This window comes from Lactuca sativa, chromosome 9 (assembly GCF_002870075.4).
Source record: "Lactuca sativa cultivar Salinas chromosome 9, Lsat_Salinas_v11, whole genome shotgun sequence".
Lineage (NCBI taxonomy): Eukaryota > Viridiplantae > Streptophyta > Magnoliopsida > Asterales > Asteraceae > Lactuca > Lactuca sativa.
The window spans coordinates 95,414,237-95,434,130 of record NC_056631.2 but is presented as its reverse complement, the minus strand read 5'-3'; the positions used below and the strand labels follow the sequence as shown (position 1 = coordinate 95,434,130).

The 19,894-nt window shown below is 34.8% G+C and overlaps 1 protein-coding gene across 1 annotated transcript; it reads right to left on the bottom strand.

The window, feature by feature from the left end:
- Nucleotides 1–11,310: 11,310 nt before the first annotated feature.
- Nucleotides 11,311–13,725, bottom strand: LOC111895238 (metal tolerance protein 11). The gene is made up of 6 exons (XM_023891331.3): nt 13,423–13,725; nt 12,717–12,826; nt 12,386–12,631; nt 12,220–12,300; nt 11,916–12,149; nt 11,311–11,841 (listed from the first exon to the last, which is right to left on the bottom strand). Exons 1-6 carry the CDS (start codon nt 13,628–13,630, stop codon nt 11,494–11,496), a joined length of 1,227 nt encoding a protein of 408 aa, XP_023747099.1. The 5' UTR covers nt 13,631–13,725; the 3' UTR covers nt 11,311–11,493.
- Between the last annotated feature and the right edge of the window lie 6,169 nt (nt 13,726–19,894).

Here is a 19,894-nt window from a genome sequence, read left to right as displayed (position 1 = left end):
AATGGGGATGGGTAATTGGGTTGATTGTTTGATGATTGAATATAATAAATATATTATTGTGGGTTGAAAACCCTTGTAACGACCCAATTTTCAAGTCCAAAAATTTCATTTTTATTAAGCTGACTCATAAAACATTCATAAGAAATACTGTGGAATCACATCATTTCATAAAATAGCGTATCATGTCTGAAAACCCAAGTGTTAAAAGTAGTAACATGTCAGAGTACAATCTCAGAATATCCATAGTGCGGAAAAACAACGAGTGTGTGTATGATGTGCCGCTACCGCACCAGCTTCTTCCCCTTCGCTGAAGAGGTACATGAAACCAAAACTGTAAACTGTAATCACGAAGCTTAGTGAGTTCCCCCATCGTACCACATACCATACAATCACATAGCATACGTACTGTCGGGCAATTATGGGGTGCCCGACCTACTCGGTATGGCTATTCTGGGGTGCCGACCTACCCGTACGACCATTCTGGGGTGCCGACCTACCCATGCGGCCATTCTGGGGTGCCGTCTTACCCGTGTCAAGCCATTCTGGGGTGCTAACCTACCCATGTCAAGCCATTCTGGGGTGCTGACCTACCCGTCAGTCCTAACAACCGACCCTCGGGGACTATTCCACCCCCTACCGCTACTATCACATATATCATAACATAAACATACTATCAGACATATCTGGGGTGTCCGAACTACCCTTCGGTCCTAACAACCGAACTTGGGGATTGTTCCCCTCCTACTACCACTATCACATATAACGTATCATGCCAGAATATAAACATATCATCACATACTGTCAGACATATCTGGGGTGTCTGACCTACCCTTCGGTCCTAACAACCGAACTCTACTACTATCACATATAACATATCATGCCAGCATATAACATATCAGGTAGTAGCAAACCCAGATAATATCACAAAGACAATCATCTAATCATACAACTCCTACTAGTGGGTCGGCATTGTGGCCGTAGACCCACCGCTACTGGAAGGTAACTCACCTCGTACGAGTAGCTGCTAATAATCTGTGCGGGAAACCTCTGTCTGTTGTTGCTCTGGAAATCCTCCGGCTTTCAAAGACTGCAAATGATGAACCAAACTCGAATCCTTCAGTCTCCTCTTGATCCTTCTATGCTCTTCCTTCTTCCTTAAGGTCAAAACCCACAAAAATCACTCAAAAGCCTTAGATATTGCACCAAAACACTTAGGGCTTGCTATGGAAGGTCTCTGGGAGCATTAGGGACGAGTGGTGGCTGAAAGAGATGATTAAATAGGGTGCAAACCCTCAGATTAGGGTTTTGTCCAGTCAGAGCCTACTCGTCGAGTCCGGAACCCGACTCGACGAGTCCATCACTTAAATCCCGCGTCCCATCCCGCTTCTACTTGGCGAGTTGGTCCTTCAACTCGCCGAGTCCAAGGCCAAAAATGCAAAATACTTAAATAAAAATACATACCAAGAACCAGGTGCTACAACCCTATATGCTCACCAGGCTTCCAAGCCTGACCCACTCAGTTTTCTTTGAATTACAGGTAATGGCACAAGAGTATACGTTGGTGGACTTGACAAGAGATTTTGGATTATAGATCAATAGTTATAAATAACTGTTGTAAGGTCTATTTTATATTGTTTATGCTTTTGGTCTGTATCGGAACATGACATCCCAAGATTTTGTTATTTAATGAAAATACATTTCTTTAAAGAAATGCTTTGATAAATTTTTATCATATTTTGTTTTGGGAACAAATTATGCAATTGCTTTCTGTAAAACATTACTCTGATTTTAAAAATGAAGCATAAACAAATCGGTCTTTTATGGCCGTGAAATTGGGGATGTCACATTGTTTGTTCCAAAGTTAAATAAAAATAACTGAAAGATAGAAAACATGAATTGACGACACCGGCCCTCAAGAAGGGTTGAATACCTATCTACTAGGTTCCTAAGAATACATGTGATTTTGAAAAGTGTCAACAATTAAGTTGGTGAGTTCATACGCATTTTTGTGTGAGAAGGATATGTAACGTTTTCACTTAAAATGATTTGTGTACTTCTAGAAAATCCAATATTTTCTTTAATATGAACTATAAACGTATGTATTTCCTTTGTATATTTTCCTTGTAAGTTAACAATGTATGTTTGTAGTCGTAGGCCTTAAGACCAAAAATATACAAGTTTTCTTATGCTTAAAAGTTGTAATGCGAAGTATGAAATTCATGTAAGTAGTGTAACCCCTACTGGTTCCTTCTATGATCACTTAGTGTATACAAGTTATATATAATTAAGATCGAACGGATAGCCGATTGAATGATTCTGCCCTAAGCCCACAACCAAACAAGGAACAGGAAGTCAAGCGGAAATCACACATTCGACTACCTATCGGTTCTTCATTTTATATAACCCTAACGCATACACTTAGAAATTATAAAAAAAAACGATAATGGTCTTATCAGAAATGTAAGTTGCACTGTACTAGAAAATAGTATATTGTAATTGTATTTGTAGGTAATCATTTTTAATGTATGTGTCTGGATTTACCATCTGTATTGTAAAATATTATATTGTAGTTTTACTATTAAATAAAACTAACTGAAGTTATTTATGTATTCATACACTAATCGTATTGTTAATACCAAATTGTGAGTTATTATAACCCTGTTTGATGACCTAGGATGGCCTGATACGACGTTCTTCAGGCGTCAGAAAAGATACAACATTTATCGCCCCAGGCCTGCCGGCCTAACTGTAGCTAACAGTTTAGATGCGGGGTTGTCAGTCACATATAGATATATACACAAGTGTCATGCTTTCCCTCTAGGAGACTCTGGTTATAATGTCAGGTCTTTTGTTGGTACTAATAAAAGTACTTAAAGTGTGTCTCACAAAGCTATATTGACGGTTACGTATAGAATAATGAAAAGCCTTTATGTAATGAATAAGTTGTATGTATGTCTCATCAACTATACATATTATAGTTTATATGTTTGTTTCTGTGATGTATCCCGAACTTAGTGAAATAGTACATATGTTCCATAAACTATACCTATTATAGTTTAACAAGTTTGTTTGTTAAGTACAGTTATATAACCATTTATATAAATATGTAGTAATTAACTTGTCTAACTTTCAAAATTTAAGGTCAAAACATTTTATTTTGGGTTGTAACCCACAAAATAATAACTAATCTGAATGTACTCCCTTTGTTATGAAAGTTATATTTTAGTAAAAGCTTCAAAAATCATGTAGTTTTACAAATTGTAAAGTTCTTATGATTTTATAATATAGATTATGCAGATAATATCTTATTTTTAATGTAAAGATGAAATCATGTAAATATTTGTGCAATAAACAAAGTTTTACTTGTATCCCCCCTCCCCCCCCCCCCCCCCCCCACAAAAAAATGAAAAAGCTTGAAAATGTGGGGGTATGAACTCACCTTGAGTGGATTTGTGGGTTAATTTGAAGAGATGTTGAGAAGTTTTCAAGCCTAAACACTTGGATGGAGTTGATGATCTTCCTTGTGAGTAATGTTATCCTAAGGGCTTTAACACATAATGGTATGTGTAAATCATATGAAACTAACAAGAAAGTGTAACAAACACTAGATCTACAAGAAAAACTTACCAAAATACTAAGATTAAGCTTGAAGAAAATAATTTCTTGGAGGATCTTGGACTTGTTCTTGAGAGGATTTTGAGTTAATTAGGAAGAAGACATGAAATGGTGGAGTGATTTAAGGTGGACGTGTTCAAGATAAAGAGGTACAATGGGTTGATACTTGCTTGGTAATCTGGTGGGTAATTGTTTGGATATACGATGGGTATTAATCTGCATGGGAAAATTGTGATATATCTTATCACAAGCTCAACTTATTCTTATCTGATTCCTTCCTAGACCGAAATCACATTTGTAAGGGATTCTAGAGATGATTTCGGCCAAAACCATGACCCATTAAGAGTGATTTCGGCCAAAGTGTGGCCCATTAAGATGATTTCGGTCCTAGTTCTTTGGAACTTGGGTGTTTTCGGCCTTAGTAGTGTCCTATGGTAGTGTTTTCGGCCTTAGTGCTTTCTAGGCTTGGGATTTCAGTCTTACTTCATTCCCTTATAGTGATTTCGGTTTTGAATCACCCACTAAGGAGGTGATTTCGGTCCAGTACTTCCTAAACATTAAATAGGTGGGGTCCTATGCCAAATACTATAAAACAATGTTTTAATTTCATGATTTATATTCCAACTATTTGACTAGTCTTGCCTTGTATAACTTGTTTACTTTCAATGGGTTATTATAAATATGATTTCCAAAGTATATCTACCTAATATATATCCTTATGCCCTTTTTGGCTTTCAAGGTTTTATGGTAACAAGGTTACAATGTGAATTCACATGGCTACAATCTAGACCTTGTTTGATCCAAATCTTTCGGGTTGTCACAAAAAGTCATGAAAATGAAGGCTTTCCCATTAAGTCCCAACCTTTATGATTTTTCTCTACTTTATTTTTTCCTTCCATTTCCTAAGTTTATTTTCATTTTCTCGAAAATTGTTCATCAAGACACACTCTATCTTAGTTAGTTGCTGACCAACAGTTTAGACCATAATTATGCATGATAATATGGTATGGCCCATTGTAAAAGCCTGTTAATCCGCCCCTATCGAGGCTAGGTGTTCCCCTTGAAACCGAGTCTCGAGTATGGGCTTGGGAGATCCCCGTATGACTAAAATCTAGGTAAGGACTGGGTCCAGGTATCGTATCCACAAATCTGACCAATCCGTGTTTTATTTTGCTTGTCAACTAAGCATTACATATTGTACACCTAAGTCATGTATTAGAGTTTCAACAAAATTCCAATACAACAAATTACCATCTACCAATTAATATTTGTGATAAATTTAGCTAGTGTCGTGTTCATGTTCCGCCATTCCTTCCTATAGCACTCATTATGTTATCTCATTATTTAATTATTGGAACTCTTTTTTTCTTGTTTTGCAAAACATTCAACAATTATTTTAATTTGTTTAAACTCTTTTCCGTTTGTCAGCCCCTAACACCAAATAACTTGACATTGACTGATTACTAGTGTTATAAAAATCTCGATTAGGTCTCGATTAATCCCTAAACGTTACCCGACCGACTAGAAGACACCTAGCGATTAATATGTTCCTACATAATTAGCGAAACAGTAGCAAACAATGAAAATTTAACATTATGAAGAAGTTCTATCCCAGTATTGTCACAACTAGAAATTATGTGTCTTGTAATCACTACACTCAAGTAAAATGTGGAATCAAGAACTTAAGAGCATGTATGATGCTTACTTCATGACATCAAAATTTTCAATCAAATACACTATACAAGCATTTCAAATAGTCATCAAGCAATTGGAATCCCTATAAGTTCTTGTTAGGTCCATTTTGGACTAGGACTTCCTTATTGGACTCAATGGGCCAATAAGCTTCCAATTTGACTATCATGGGATTAGAACCTTTAAATGGGCTCTAATTGGGTTCACATTCATTTATTTCAACATTTTGGGCCATATTGGGCCTAGAATGGAATAAATTAAATATTATGAACCATAATTAACCAAAACTAGCCTAACAAAGTATAAAAAAAAAATCACACTTATATTATAAAGGACCAATAATCATCCAAACTAACTATAATATGGGCTTAGGGGCATTAAAGCCCAAAAACCTCTTCTCCCCTCTCCAATCTCGGCCCAAGCCCAAAGAAAAGGGGAGAGTTGACCTTTGTTGCCACCTCATAATTATTCAAGGGACTTCCATGCATCTTATCCCATATATCCATGCATACATCACTTCAAAGTCTTTCTTCTTCCCTCTCTCTCTCATTCTCGGCCGATTCCAAACACACATACACAATTCACTCACTTTTCTCTCAAGGAAACTCTCTCACAACTCATCCATATTTCGAGATCTAAGAAGGAATCAAGGGGATTTTTATACAAAAATCATCATCTAAGGTAAGAAATCTCTTAGATCCTTAAACTAGCTACTTCATTTCATCCAAAAATCACCTCTTAATTCATTCAAACTCATGATCTATCACCTAAGAAGCTTCTAAACTCGATATCTTCAAGGAAAGGTTGCTAGGGCCGAAAATCACCTCATTTCCTTCCATCTTTTCTCCAAAACCGAAACCACACCCAAAGGTGAGCTTCATACCCCCTTATTTTCGGTTTTTATAAGTTTTGTGGGGGGGGGGGGGGAATACAAGCAAATGTGTAGATATATGATTATATGTGTGCTTTGTATGATTTCTATGCTTATTTACATGTTTATATGTGATTATGGTGTTGAAACTAGTCAAAAAGTCCTAAAAATCGAGATTTGCATTAGGATGTATGAAACAAGTGTTAAACATATTATTACACACAAATCATTTCTAGAGAAATAACCAACTTGGTTGACATGAACTCATTGGGCTAAAAATCCCATTTTTGGACTCAAAATGTTGAAAATATAAAGTTAAAGGGCCCAAAATGACAAATTACAAATTCTGATGGATGAAATGAGTCAAAACAGTTTCAATAAGGTATTTTCCAGAAACTTACTCTTTGGAAGGATTAAAATGTGAATTTTTAGGCATAATGGGCCAAAAATGAACTTTTCGGCCCAATAAGGCCCAATTTGCGAAAATTGTAAAGTTGAGGGGTTGGAAATGCATTTTTCTGTAAAACATGGGACTACTAGCCTCCCAAGTCCATTTCAAGGGTTAAAAATGCTTTTCATATTTAAAAGGGACCAAAAATGCAAAAAATTTCTATTTTGGGCCAAAAGTGTAAAAACTGCGAAAATGAGGGTTCTAGCCGAGAAAAATTTTCATTTGGTGGACTAAAACTGTTTTCCAAATAATCTTTGAGCTGAAAAATAACTTTTCTATAAGTTTTGATACTAAAGTGTCAAGAAAAATGGTTTGAGGACTAAAATAGAAGTTTATTTTATACAAAGGGTTAAATGTGTAATTATCCAAAAGAAAGGGGCTGAAATAAAGACACATCCTAATGTTTTAAATAATAAATCCGTCACGAGGAAATATTAGCATCTCGACTATCGGCAAATTATAATACACCTTCAACACCAAAATTCGTTATCAAACGAATTGATTCGGTCTCGAATCAATAATGAATCTGAAATTACTAACACGACGAAACTTCAATACACACGCGGAAAATTTGGGAAGTCAATACACACGTGAGAATACACCAGACGTCGATACACCGTCTTTGGGCCCAAAAGTTTCAAATCATGGTTGTTGGGCCTAGCTAGCCCAATGGCGTGTCTTTAGGCCCGAAGGAAACTCGCTTACATGTAGTTGGGTCTTATATGACCTAATTTCGTGTAAAAGGACTTTTACAGGCTTTGTGCTGTTGGACCCCAAGGGCCTTCTGGTGCTGCTAGTAAAGTCGAGAATTCACCAAATGCGAGTCGGACTAAGGGTCCTTCGCATTCACGATAGCCTTGAACGACGTAGGGAAATACCGGGGTTTCGCACCCTCTTCTTTTCCCCTCGGTTGTGGGGCTACATAAGTCCGGGTGGTTGGGTTAAGTGAATAGTGCAAACGACGCCTAAGGGATCGTTTGTACGGTTGTCAACTGGTCGTTTTCATTAATGTACGTTTACAACAATTCACAATTTACAACTAATCCAACGTCTCCGGAGCTCAACGAATACACCTATCGTAACGAAGAAACAAAACATAAATTATTTAATGCAAAGTATTAGGGAAACGTCGGGTTTTCCTAGGGTTTTCAATTAATACACCTACAAATTACATACCGAGTTTTACAAATCGTACTCCTACATTTATAGAAACAAACAAGCATACTTACGAATCTTCACACTTTTTATACTAAGTTCTTTTCAGAAAATATCGGATTTTCTGGTGATTTTTAAAACAATACAAACCATTATATTTCAAACATTACTTATGAACTCACCAACATTTCACATGTTGACGTTTTTCAAAATACTTGTATTCTTAGGTAACAGGTAAACCGAAGGGAAAAATGTACTCAGTGATGTCTTGTTGTTTGTTTAACTAGTATTGAACAATCTACTTTTGAGAATGTAATGTTTTTGAAACTATGTACTGAATGTAAACGCTACCAGTTGTAATAATCCAATGCGTGGTATTGTATGATGTTATGTTTCATGTATATTCATTGTGATGGTATTCAATTGAGTCACAATAGCCCTCGGACGTTTCCGCCGTCTGGTTCGGGGGTGTGACAAGTATAAACTGTTTTAGAAATGATTATTCTTGTATTAATCATGATAACCTATTTTGTTATCATATTAATGTTATTTACAAACCTTGTTATGATATTTATCATATTTAATGTATTGAAATTTAACAAATTAGTTGTTGGTGATTTTAGTGTCATCGTGCCATTTTATGTAATTGGTACTAACATGTGAGTTAAGAGGCTTCATACTTTGTACTCTAATATATGTACGGGTTTGTGCGGAGTGCACTCATGTATAAGATCAAATAAAAAGTCGGTTCGACGACAAGTCAGGGGTCCAGGGACAGCGCCCCTGGGTCCGGGGTTTCCAAAGGGGCGGCACCCCTTTGGCGGGGTCTAGGGGCAGAGCCCTGGCTGGGGTAACTCTTCGAAAAATAGATATTGGGACATAGTGGGAAACACGAATTCTTGAGGATGATTATGGTAAAACTGACAAAATTCATCAGTTTTGGAAACCCTAAATCCTCATTAAATTTCGGATTTCATGGTTTGCTTCCGAAGCAACTCATGAAGGCCCAACCCTAATGAAACCCTAATCTCGTTTATTATATAAACGACTCTTCCTTTTGAGAAGAGTCATACAAAATCATTAGCTCTCTTCTTCTTCTTCAAACACCCACATAATTCTTCTAGCATTTTGGCTTACGACTTATGTGCCTAGAATCGTAAGTGTCCACTTAGATTGTCCTAGGAAAAATTTCTTGTAACCTAGGAATAGGGTAGAAATATCAGTTCACAAAGTGTTCTCACGATCCAAGTGGTATCCAGATCTTCAACTCAAACCCTATATTTCCCAACATTAGCAATTCATGGTCATCACTTAGGCCCAATTTGTTACCCTCTGACTGGGACCGAGTCAGCGATTTGGGCTGACTCGGTCAGAAAAGATGTGTTTGATAGAAGCTTTCTCAATCAGACCGTCTGGCCCATATCACTTTCTCGTTCAGACTTTGAAATAAAGTTGACTGAAAAAATTACGCTCATATCCTCTCTTTTCTTTCTTCCCAAAGCGATACCAACAACGAGGTCGCATCCATCGACAACTCTCCATCTCATAATACGCCGAAATCAGCTACGGATGAAGATGAATCGGGTGATATGTTCGATTTGTTTTCCGATGATTCCTCCATAGTTCGTTGGAGATCCGAGTAACATTATACAATGATAATCAGGAGTTGTAATGACAAAAAGCTAAAGGATCTGTTGAATCGCAAACGAGATAATTCGAGGAGGGATTAGACTTACCATTTGACGATAACAGAAACAAAATAGCGATAATAACGAAAGCATTGCGAGAAGACGATGGAGAAATTTTCCGAAGCTTCTTCTTCAATTCTTCAGGGATTAGACGATTGAGACGACATGAAGGGAATATAATCGATCTATCAATCCAAATCACATTGTCGGTATGTTGTTCGATTCATCATCGACGAGCTGGACATTAGGGAGTGTTAATGGCTGGAGGTGGGATGAAGGTAGGAGAGAGGCGAGATGATGAGACAGAGAGAGAACGGGGGAAGGAAAAGGGCTTGACATTAGGTTATCTCTAAAATGCCTCCAATTCATGTGAAATAAGATGACCCCGCCTCTTTTTTCCCTAGTTATTTTTAAAAATGTCATAAATCATCCAAACCTTCAATTATTTTGATCTAACGGCCTTCGTTTGGTTCTCGGGAAACTTTGAGTTCTCAAATGGTCCTTCCTATATATATATATATATATATATATATATATATATATATATATATATATATATATATATATATATATATATATATATATATATATATATATGGGAAAAAGGAATATACATTACAGCCCCACCTAAGCTTAGGTACTAAATCTCTTGAAAATACATTGTTTTACTATATAAATATTACGGTTAATGGATTCACGATTAATACTTCAAGATGTAAATTCAAGATCGACACAATAGAGTTTAGGGTTTAGAGTTTAGGGTTTAGGGTTTAGGTTTATGTTTAGGGTTTAGGGTTTAGGGTTTAACTTTAGTGTTTAGGGTTTAAATTTAGGGTTTAGGTTTAGGTTTAAGGTTTAGTAATGTTCAATTGGATGAAGTAATAAACGATAATTGAGGAAAGAAAACGGAGATGATAAAAAGATAATTAAAGAAAGAAATGTTATGGAGAATGATATATTTATCAAATGAAACCAAACCGGGTATCTTTAGCATGTTAAAATGACATATTTTTAAGGTTTAGTACCTAAGCTTAGGTGGGGCTGTAATGTATATTCCCTATCCCCTATATATATATATATATATATATATATATATATATATATATATATATATATATATATATATATATATATATATATATATATATATATATATATCACAATAAATCAAAAATTCGGCGTAAATGGGCCACAGCCCATTTTTCATACACGTTTGGTACCGGTAGCATCATGCATGCTTTCATTCGTTTTGTTTTGTATTTTGGCCCAGTTTTCCTTCTTCTGCCTAGCCCTAGTTGGGTAACTTGCGTTTTCAAAATTGTGTATTTCTAAATTTATAAGAAAATGTTTTAATAGTTTAAATGTTTTAATAGGTTGAATCAGTTTATAGTTTAATTATAAATTTATTTTTTGAATAGAAAAGTCATGATTATCTAATTTTATATAATAATTTGTCATTTCCTATTGAAAAATAATAATTATTATTTTGTTAATTTTGACAAAATATAAAATAATCAAGATTTTTCTGTTCAAAAAATAAAAATTAAGATTAAACCATAAAATAATCCAAAATATTGACTTTATTGAAAATTCCAATTTATTTATTTATTTATTTAATACTTTATCCATAAAGAAAAAAACCATTGATTAAACGAAGTAAACACTCCCTCTTACTGATTATAGGTGTGTAAAAAACCCAAAAACCAAACTTTATCTTCCATCATGGTTTTGTAACACAAATATTCCTTAATTAATTAATTTCATTTTCTTTCAACCAAACATTATCATGTAGAGTTAGTTACTCTATAAATCCATTTACATGTTGAGAAGAAAGAATATGGTTAGAATGTGATTATCTACTTTCACAATAATCATAAAGAAATCAGTAACAATAACAACTATAGCATTACACACTTCATTAATCATCAACTACCAAACACACTCCATCATCTTTCCCTTTCACATCCCCAAAAGAATCAACAACAAGAACTCATTCTCATTCTCATTCTCATACCCAATATTTAAAGATGTGTTTGTGCGTGTTCAGGTTTATGTGAAAACTCATAATCAAGATGAACAAAAGCACGTTCTATATCAGGCAAAAGCTCAAGCTTCTCTTGTAAAGATTCCCCAATATCATGAGCTATTTGTAAAGGCATATCAGATGGAAGAACAATATCCACCTCAACAAAGTAATGTGATCCAAAAGTATACGCCCTTACAGTATCAATATGTTTTATAGCCTTATGATGATTCCAACATAAGTAAGTTAACTTTTGTAGATATTCAGGTGCAGCTGATTTTCCCACTAAGGAATTCACATTTTCCAATACTGTTAGTGACCATGTCCGAATAGTATAAAGCGCCAGCTGTCATTACAAATTAGAGTCACATCATTATGTAAAAAATATAAGAATATTTATAGAAATTAGAAAAAACTTACAATTATAGCTCCAACGGGGTCCATCCAATCACTGATATAATTAGCAAGAAGAACAGCTATCAATCCAATTAGGTTAGTGACAACATCAAAGAAGTGATCTTGAGCATATGCTTTCACAATCTCATTGGTGAATGATCTGCAATATATACATAGAACAAGTTTCACCAATGTCACAGATAGCATAATCCCAACAACCCATTGTTCTTGTTCTCTTGTCAAGTTGAAATCTTTTTCCTGAATTTGTCATAACAATTAAATGTTAATGATATATAATTATATTGGTTTGTTTTATTTGATTACTTACATTAGATGCTAATGTGCGTACAGATTCCAAGATTATTTGTAGTCCAAGTGTTGCCATGACAGATGCAAACACAAGAATTCCCTGTAAATTGTTTTTTGCAAATTAGAAAGATATTGAAGAAAATGTAAAGAGAAATTGGAAAATGCATTTGCATTTGCATACTAACCAAAGGCTGCATTCGTCTTTTTCCAATTGGGTATTGATAAGGGTTTGGAGTTTGCATTGAGAAGGCTGTAAACCAGAGGATAAATCCTGATAAAAGATCAAGAAGGGAGTCCAATGTGGATGCAATTATGGCTAATGAGCCACTTTTAATTGATGCATAAACTTTTGCAATAAAAAGAATCATGTTTGCAATGTTTGATATTCTTATGGCAAGTGTCTCCCTTCTTGCTAAACATGCTTTCTCTTCCTGCAAGTTGAAGAAGCATTTTGCTTTTTGAGTTATGTTATAAGTGTTAATTAATAGTGTTTGAGGGAGATTTTAGTAATTTTACCTCAGATAAACGAGGTACAAAGCCACGTTCTGCTAATACATCCATTTCAGTAAAGCCTTCCAGCATCTCTACCTGTTGTTGGTAATACTCTGCTACATTGTCTTCTGGACCTGAAAATTTAAAACAAGTAAACAAAAACATCATTGTATAGCTGCCTTATGTGAGTTATGATAAGCAACTATAAAGAAACAAGTGGAAAACTAAGTGATAGGGGCTATTTGGGATCACAAATCAAAAGGTAACTCCATTAGTAATTACTTTTGCATATTAAATTAAACCAGTACTGCTGTCAAGCAATAAGCATAAAAGCCATAATTGAAAAAAAAAAAAGCTCCAATAGCAGTGATTTTACATAGAAACAGGAAACTATGTGGTCTGTGTTCATCGAAAGTCAAGGGATTTACACCTTACAGACTTGATTATCTTGATATCTATTTAAAAAAAGCTCAAAAATAAGACTAGTTTGTCGTTTGTACAAGTTCGAATTAGTTGTTAAATCAATTGACCAAGAATAAACCTGAGTAAAGAAATCGGTAGCATAAAAAACAAACAAAACAGATCGATAAAACTATAAACTAACAAACAAAAGAGATTTTCGACATCAATGACAGAATTTTTCCAGTATTAGACACTTCAAATCAAATCATTCAAATAAAGCAATCAGAATCAACACATAATGGGAAAAGGCATAACTGAAAAACTTTACCTAAAACCCCAAGGCAGTCATGGAAACCTCGAGGAGGCTTCTCTTTATGTTCCGACGAGAACTGAAACCCGTCGAAGTTCAACCGCCATGACACGTCACGACCACCGGTACCTCCACTACCGCCGCCGCCGCCGATATTTATCTCCTTCAACAGAAATTCCCCCTCCGAGCCACCGTGATCTTCATCACCACTCATTGGTTCCACCATTACAAACCGAAAGCCCTACAAATCCGACTTTCAAGTGAAACAAGGGTTCGATTTTTGAATATGCTTGTACTCCAATGCTCAAACAGAATCTGAATTCTGAATACATAAAGAGAGAAAGGGAGAAGGGTAAAAATGTAAATTCGTTTAGTGAGGGAAGGGTATTTAGGGAATAACAAGAAGATCCGATCCTGGTAGGTACACTTGTGGCTAAAGATGCACGAGAGGAGCGTGGGATGCACTCGCTGTATGATTGCTTGTAATGTGAAACGTGGCGTTATGTTGTGGTGGTCCTATCGGAGCGTGGGGCAAATTTATGGCGGAGGAGGAATCGTGTACGATATAACACGTATCGACTGTAAAACCTCAAGTGGGATAAAGTGGTGCAAATATGTATATTTTTTATGGATATCTTTTATTTTTTGTAAGTATATCTACAATAATAATAATAATCGTATTTGTTAAGTTTTAAATTTACAAAGGATTGAGAAAACATGACAAAACTATACAATAGAAAAAGAAAAGTTATCAATTTATTTATATTATTTTTACTTTTTCTTTTTGTATAAACTGTCTATTTATATTTCGACTTTGGTCGAAGACATAAAACTAATCATGACTAATGATTAAATAAAATATAAATTATCGTTTAAAAATCACTTCTTTTTACAATAACTTCTATGAGTTTTAAAAGCTAATTTAACTTAATAAACTTTTGAAAAATTTATTATTGATATGCATGCTCATTAATACTTTTATATATATATATATATATATATATATATATACTAGTTGTAAGACCCGTATGTTATACAGGTTGGATAAAAAAAATTAAATATGAAAGTTTAAACAAAATTTTATTTAAATTTGAAATTTAAAATTTGAATTTAAAAGGAAACATATTAAATACTATCTGAGTTGTAATATTGTAATTTATTAGTTATTTTCAATTAAGACAATTATTAATTAAGGTGTAAATATGATGTGTTAATTAAGAAAAATATAAAAAAAAATGAGAAAATGACAAATGGAAAAAACATTTATTCAAAAATACCACAAAATGACAAGTATCAAAACTTATAAGAGATTGACATGAAGATTTGGAGGAACTCGGCGAGTGGGATGAGTAGCTCGTTGAGTCATATGAAGTTGGGCAGGAACTCGGCGAGTTGGATGAACAACTCGGCGAGTCTGTTGAAGGTTGTCTTGGACTCGGCGAGTCAGGTCGCGAAACCCCAAACCCTTCGAATTGAGACTCGAATCAGTGAGTCGAATGGAGACTCGGTGAGTTGGACAGGTCAGGACTTGGAAATCGGTAGACTCGGCGAGTCGAGTCGCGAATAGAAGGACTCTGAACATATGAACTCGGCGAGTTAATAGGGTGACTCGGCGAGTAGGGTTGACCTGGAAGGTTGACTTTGACCGGGACTTTGACTTTGACCAGAGTTGACTTGGTTGAATGTCGGGGGTCAGTTAGACTAATATATATATATATATATATATATATATATATATATATATATATATATATATATATATATATATATATATATATATATATATATATATATATAAAAGATTGAAGTTGGATGTCTTTATACTTAGGAGGCGTTTAGTATTTATTTTTTATTTTTTATTTTTGGAAAGGAATGAAGTTGGCAAATAGATTGAAATGGAATTAAGTGTGATCAACTCATGAGTTTGATTGACGTACAATTAAATTAAAATGTAATTTAGTTTCTTTATTAATTTATTTTTGGTTTTAGCGCTCGTATTGTACCGATGTTGCTCTTGCTCATATTATATAGGAAGTAAATTATAAGAGCCACATAATTTTTTTGTTGTTCATATTTATGGATTTCATGAAATCGTGGCCTACGAAGTAGACATCTCATATTACATAAAACTTTATTAACTTCAAAAATGGTTCATGTGGTAAGATTTTTTAGGGGTTCTAGTTTAAACATCGATTTTTTTGGTTTTATAGTCCTTTTCATCATGTTTGTACTAGATTTGGTCTTTCATAAAATTGAAGTGGCTAAATTGTCTTTATTAGATTTATTTTCTATTTTCTTTTTTTGTATAAGTATTTTTATATCATACATACTTATAAAGCTAGCATTTTTTCTTGAATCTCATGCATTTGAAACCCCCATTCTTTTTTCCTTTCACCACATTCATTTGAAACTCCCATGACTTTTCAATTTCTTTATAATAATAATTATAATTTGGTAATTAAGTTAAATAAATATCAAATCTAAAGTGTAATCATATATAAAATAAATTTCAATATTAAAATAATATATTTAATTCTACTTATAAAATCATGTTTTTTAACTTTTAACATATTATACTTAATTTATTAGTTTTAATATATTGTTGGATGTAAACCATTATTATATTAAAGGTATAATTTTTGAACAATTTGTATAAAATACTTACATTATTAATTAAAATATAACATCATAGGCTCAACTTAAATATAAATTTTATTTAACTTAAACAACCCAAAGATTATTTTATAAATAGTTAAAAGTGAAAAATTGTAGTGTCTTTCTAATAATGATTGTAAGTTGGTTAATAAAGTTAAATAAATATCAAACCTAAAGTGTAATCATAAATAGACTAAATTTCAATTTTAAAATAATATCTTTACTTCTATTTATAAAGTTATTTCTTTAAATTTTAACATATTATACTTAATTTATTAGATTTAAAATGTTGTTGCATGTAAACCATTATCAGTTTAAAACAACAATTTTTGAACAGTTTGGACAAAATACTTAAATTGTTAATTTAAATATAACATTATAGTGTCAACTTAAATATAAATTTCAGTTCCATTAAAAAAACCAAATAATATTTTGTAAATAGTTAAAAGTGATAAATTATAGTGATAAATGCAAAAAACGAAATTGTAATATCAGTTTAACTAAAATATTTCCTAAATATATTTATATAATCGTTAAAAATTTTCAAATAAGTAGCTTAAAATAACTTATAATAACAATATTTTGTAAATAGTTAAAAGTGATAAATTGTAGTGATAAAAGCAAAAACTAAATTGTAATTTCAATTTAACTAAAATATTTTTTAAATATATTTTTATAATCGTTAAAAGTTTCCAAATAAATAGTTTAAAATAACTACAATAACAATAGTTAAAAACAATTCTATATAAATGATTATATTGTTAGTTTTAAAATAAAAACCAATGTTTGATGTTTTAAATAATGATAATGATAGAAATTAAAACATTAAGCAAATAAATTTTAAAAAATTAATTAACAATAAAAAAAACTATAAATAACATCAAATCATATATTATATTTAATTTTATTCATGTGTAACTCGCGGGTAGAAGTCATTCGAACGATTGAGATTATGAAGTTATAATAAATGTATATATTATCATATAATTCGAAATAATGAATATATTATATCAATATAGTATATAGAAATTTTTATATCAAATTTAACAACAACGTTATTGTTATATTCAAAAAAATCATATATTTGTAAAGACTTCAACTATATAAGTGTTTCTGCGCAACGCGCGGGCATTCGCCTAGTATTAAATAAAGACAAGGACTCTCTCTCTCTCTCTCTCTCTCTCTCTCTCTCTCTCTCTCCTGGAAGCCATTCTCACAACACCACCCGTTTTTTATTTAGGGACTTTAACGACTTGCTTCAAGAATTTTAAATGCCAAATTGATGGCCTAAATAGAAATTTGTGAAGCCAAATTACTGAAAATCAATGAATATAACTAAGAACTACAAGTTGCAGTATGGAAAGATCATTCAGACAAAAGATCAAACCCTTAGTGGGCATCAACCATAATTCATGTTCATTGGTTGCAACTTTACTGAGTAACCTTTCACATCCTTTTTTTCTTACATCATTCAATTCCCCATTCTTTCAACTTTAAAGCTAAACCATTTCCATGAATGGTCTAAGGGTATAAGAAGATGCAACAAGAACGATATTCACATGCAACTTTAAAGATAAACCATTTCACATGAGTGGTCTAAGGGTATAAGAAGATGCAACTTTAAAGCTAAACTGTAACGTCCCAAAATTCAAGATTAAAAATTTCTTTTAATAAAACATCACTTAAAGCAAAGTCATCGATTCACAACATAATCAAAGTAATAGTTTCCAAAACACATGTTCGTTATCAGAGTAAAACATTCCCAGGCTGACTAATTTATGGTGTGTGCCATGCGATCATCCCGAGCTCCATCATCCGCTACCGGAAGTACCTGAAACCAAAACTGAAAACCGTAAGCACGAAGCTTAATGAGTTCCCCCATCATAGCATACAATCACATATCATACACACTGTCGGGCAATTATGGGGTGCCCGACCTACCCGGGTAATTCTAATGAGTACATAAATATTTATAGTTTTATTTTAGTTTTTATGGTATTCATGATATCCATTGCATGATAACTTGTTAAAAGGTTGGATTTTTGTTAGTTTGAAGGGTATTAAAGGTGAATATTGGGCTTTTCTGTAACATCCCGGAATAGCAAAGAGTATAGTTGAAGGGCTAAAAGAGTAAAATTGGAAGGGAACTCAGCGAGTCCATGGGTGGACTCGGCGAGTAGAGTCGCAACTTGGTCGCGTGTTAAGTGGTGGACTCGGCGAGTAGGCGCTGAGTGGAGAAAACCCTAATTCTCGGGGTTGAGCCCTATATAAAGAACATAACATTCATTCCCCCAGCCTCTTTACTCATCCTCAAGTCCAGAAACCCTTAGCCTTCGTGTGTGAGTGATCATATTGCATTGGGAAGCTTGGAGAAGCAATTGTTGAGGAAATCTTGAAGGGTAGGAGGCTTGGAGCAAGGGGCTTTGCTTGGATTCGAGTTCCATTGCAGTTGGGGCGTTCTTTTGAGGTAATATCTCGTCCTTGGGCTGTTATTCTTATGGATTCATCATTATGGGGTTTGTAGGGAGCTTATCTTTTGGTGTTTTGGAGTTTATAGGTTAGATCTGAGGTTGCTACCTCAGATCTGGAATGGAGAAGGGTTGGAATGCCTGAAAGTCCCTATGTTTGAGTGTGTAGTGAAGCTATCATGTCCCAAACCCTAGCCCTAAAGTGTTAAAGGCCTAGATCTCTTTGGATTCACGTAAAGTTTGCCACTTTACGTGTTGGATGGGTTGTAGGAGGCTAGATCTATGTTTTGGATCAATTGCATGGCCTGGAGTGCTTCTGTATGGATTCAAACCGGTGGTACTCGGCGAGTCACATGGGTGGACTCGACGAGTTGCTTGAAGATGAGCTGGAACTCGACGAGTTGGAAGAACAACTCGGCGAGTTGGATGAAGATGGCCTGGAACTCGGCGAGTTGTATGAACAACTCGGCGAGTAGGTTGAAGATAGCCTTAGACTCGGCGAGTCTGTTCTTGGACTCGGCGAGTCTTGTCAAAGAGTCCCAATATTTTCTGGTCGAGTCGAGAATCGGTGAGTCAAGGGATGACTCGGTGAGTTGTGTGCGAGTGGACTCAAAGTTGTTGGACTCGGCGAGTCTCGGGGTGACTCGGCGAGTTAGGTCGCGGATTGAGGGAAGTCCTGAGCTTGGGGACTCGGCGAGTCATCGGGTTGACTCGGCGAGTAGAGTCAGTCAGGGGTTGACTTTGACCTTGTCCCAGGGTTGACCAATTGTCTTCCGGGGGTATTTTGGTAATTAAGGGTATTTATTGAGTTGAGTGTTTTGGTGTTCAGTGGAGGAGTTTGTGTCGGAGTTTGGAGCAGCGGGATCTTATCCTTTCAGCCGGCAGTTTCGAGGTGAGTTATCCTCACTATATCAACAGGGTCTACGGCGCCAAGGTCGGCCCTTATCGGATTGAGATCCGGGTAGTTGTTGTTATGTTGTTGCTTTGATATGTTTGCATCCTGGTAGCTAGGATGATATATGTTAGAGACCTGATTGAGATCGATATCCTGAGAGATAGGGTGATGGTGTGCTAGTGACTGGTTAGGTCGGTATCCTGGTTAGGATGATTATATGTTATGTGATCTGTTTGATCTACTTGTTGACTGTGAATTTCTATATGACTGTAGGTATATGTGCACATGGTTGTTTGGACTGGAGTTGGGTTGAGGCGGGTCCTGCTTTGTGTTGTAGGCCAAGATACCCTGGGCGGACCGGTTGTCCCGTAGGCCCAGCGAGCGGTCCGGATAGGCTGTAGGCCCTAAGAGGGCGGACCAGACGTGCCGAGGCTCGGAGAGTGGACCAGGCCGACTGAAGGCCCGGTGCGGG

Coding starts and splice junctions, on each gene's coding strand:
- LOC111895238 (XM_023891331.3), bottom strand. CDS start 13,630: ATGGTGGAACCAATGAGTGGTGATGAAGATCACGGTGGCTCGGAGGGG. Junction 12,827..13,422: donor TGACTGCCTTGGGGTTTTAG/GTAAAGTTTTTC, acceptor TTAAATTTTCAG/GTCCAGAAGACAATGTAGCA. Junction 11,842..11,915: donor ACCCCGTTGGAGCTATAATT/GTAAGTTTTTTC, acceptor TTGTAATGACAG/CTGGCGCTTTATACTATTCG.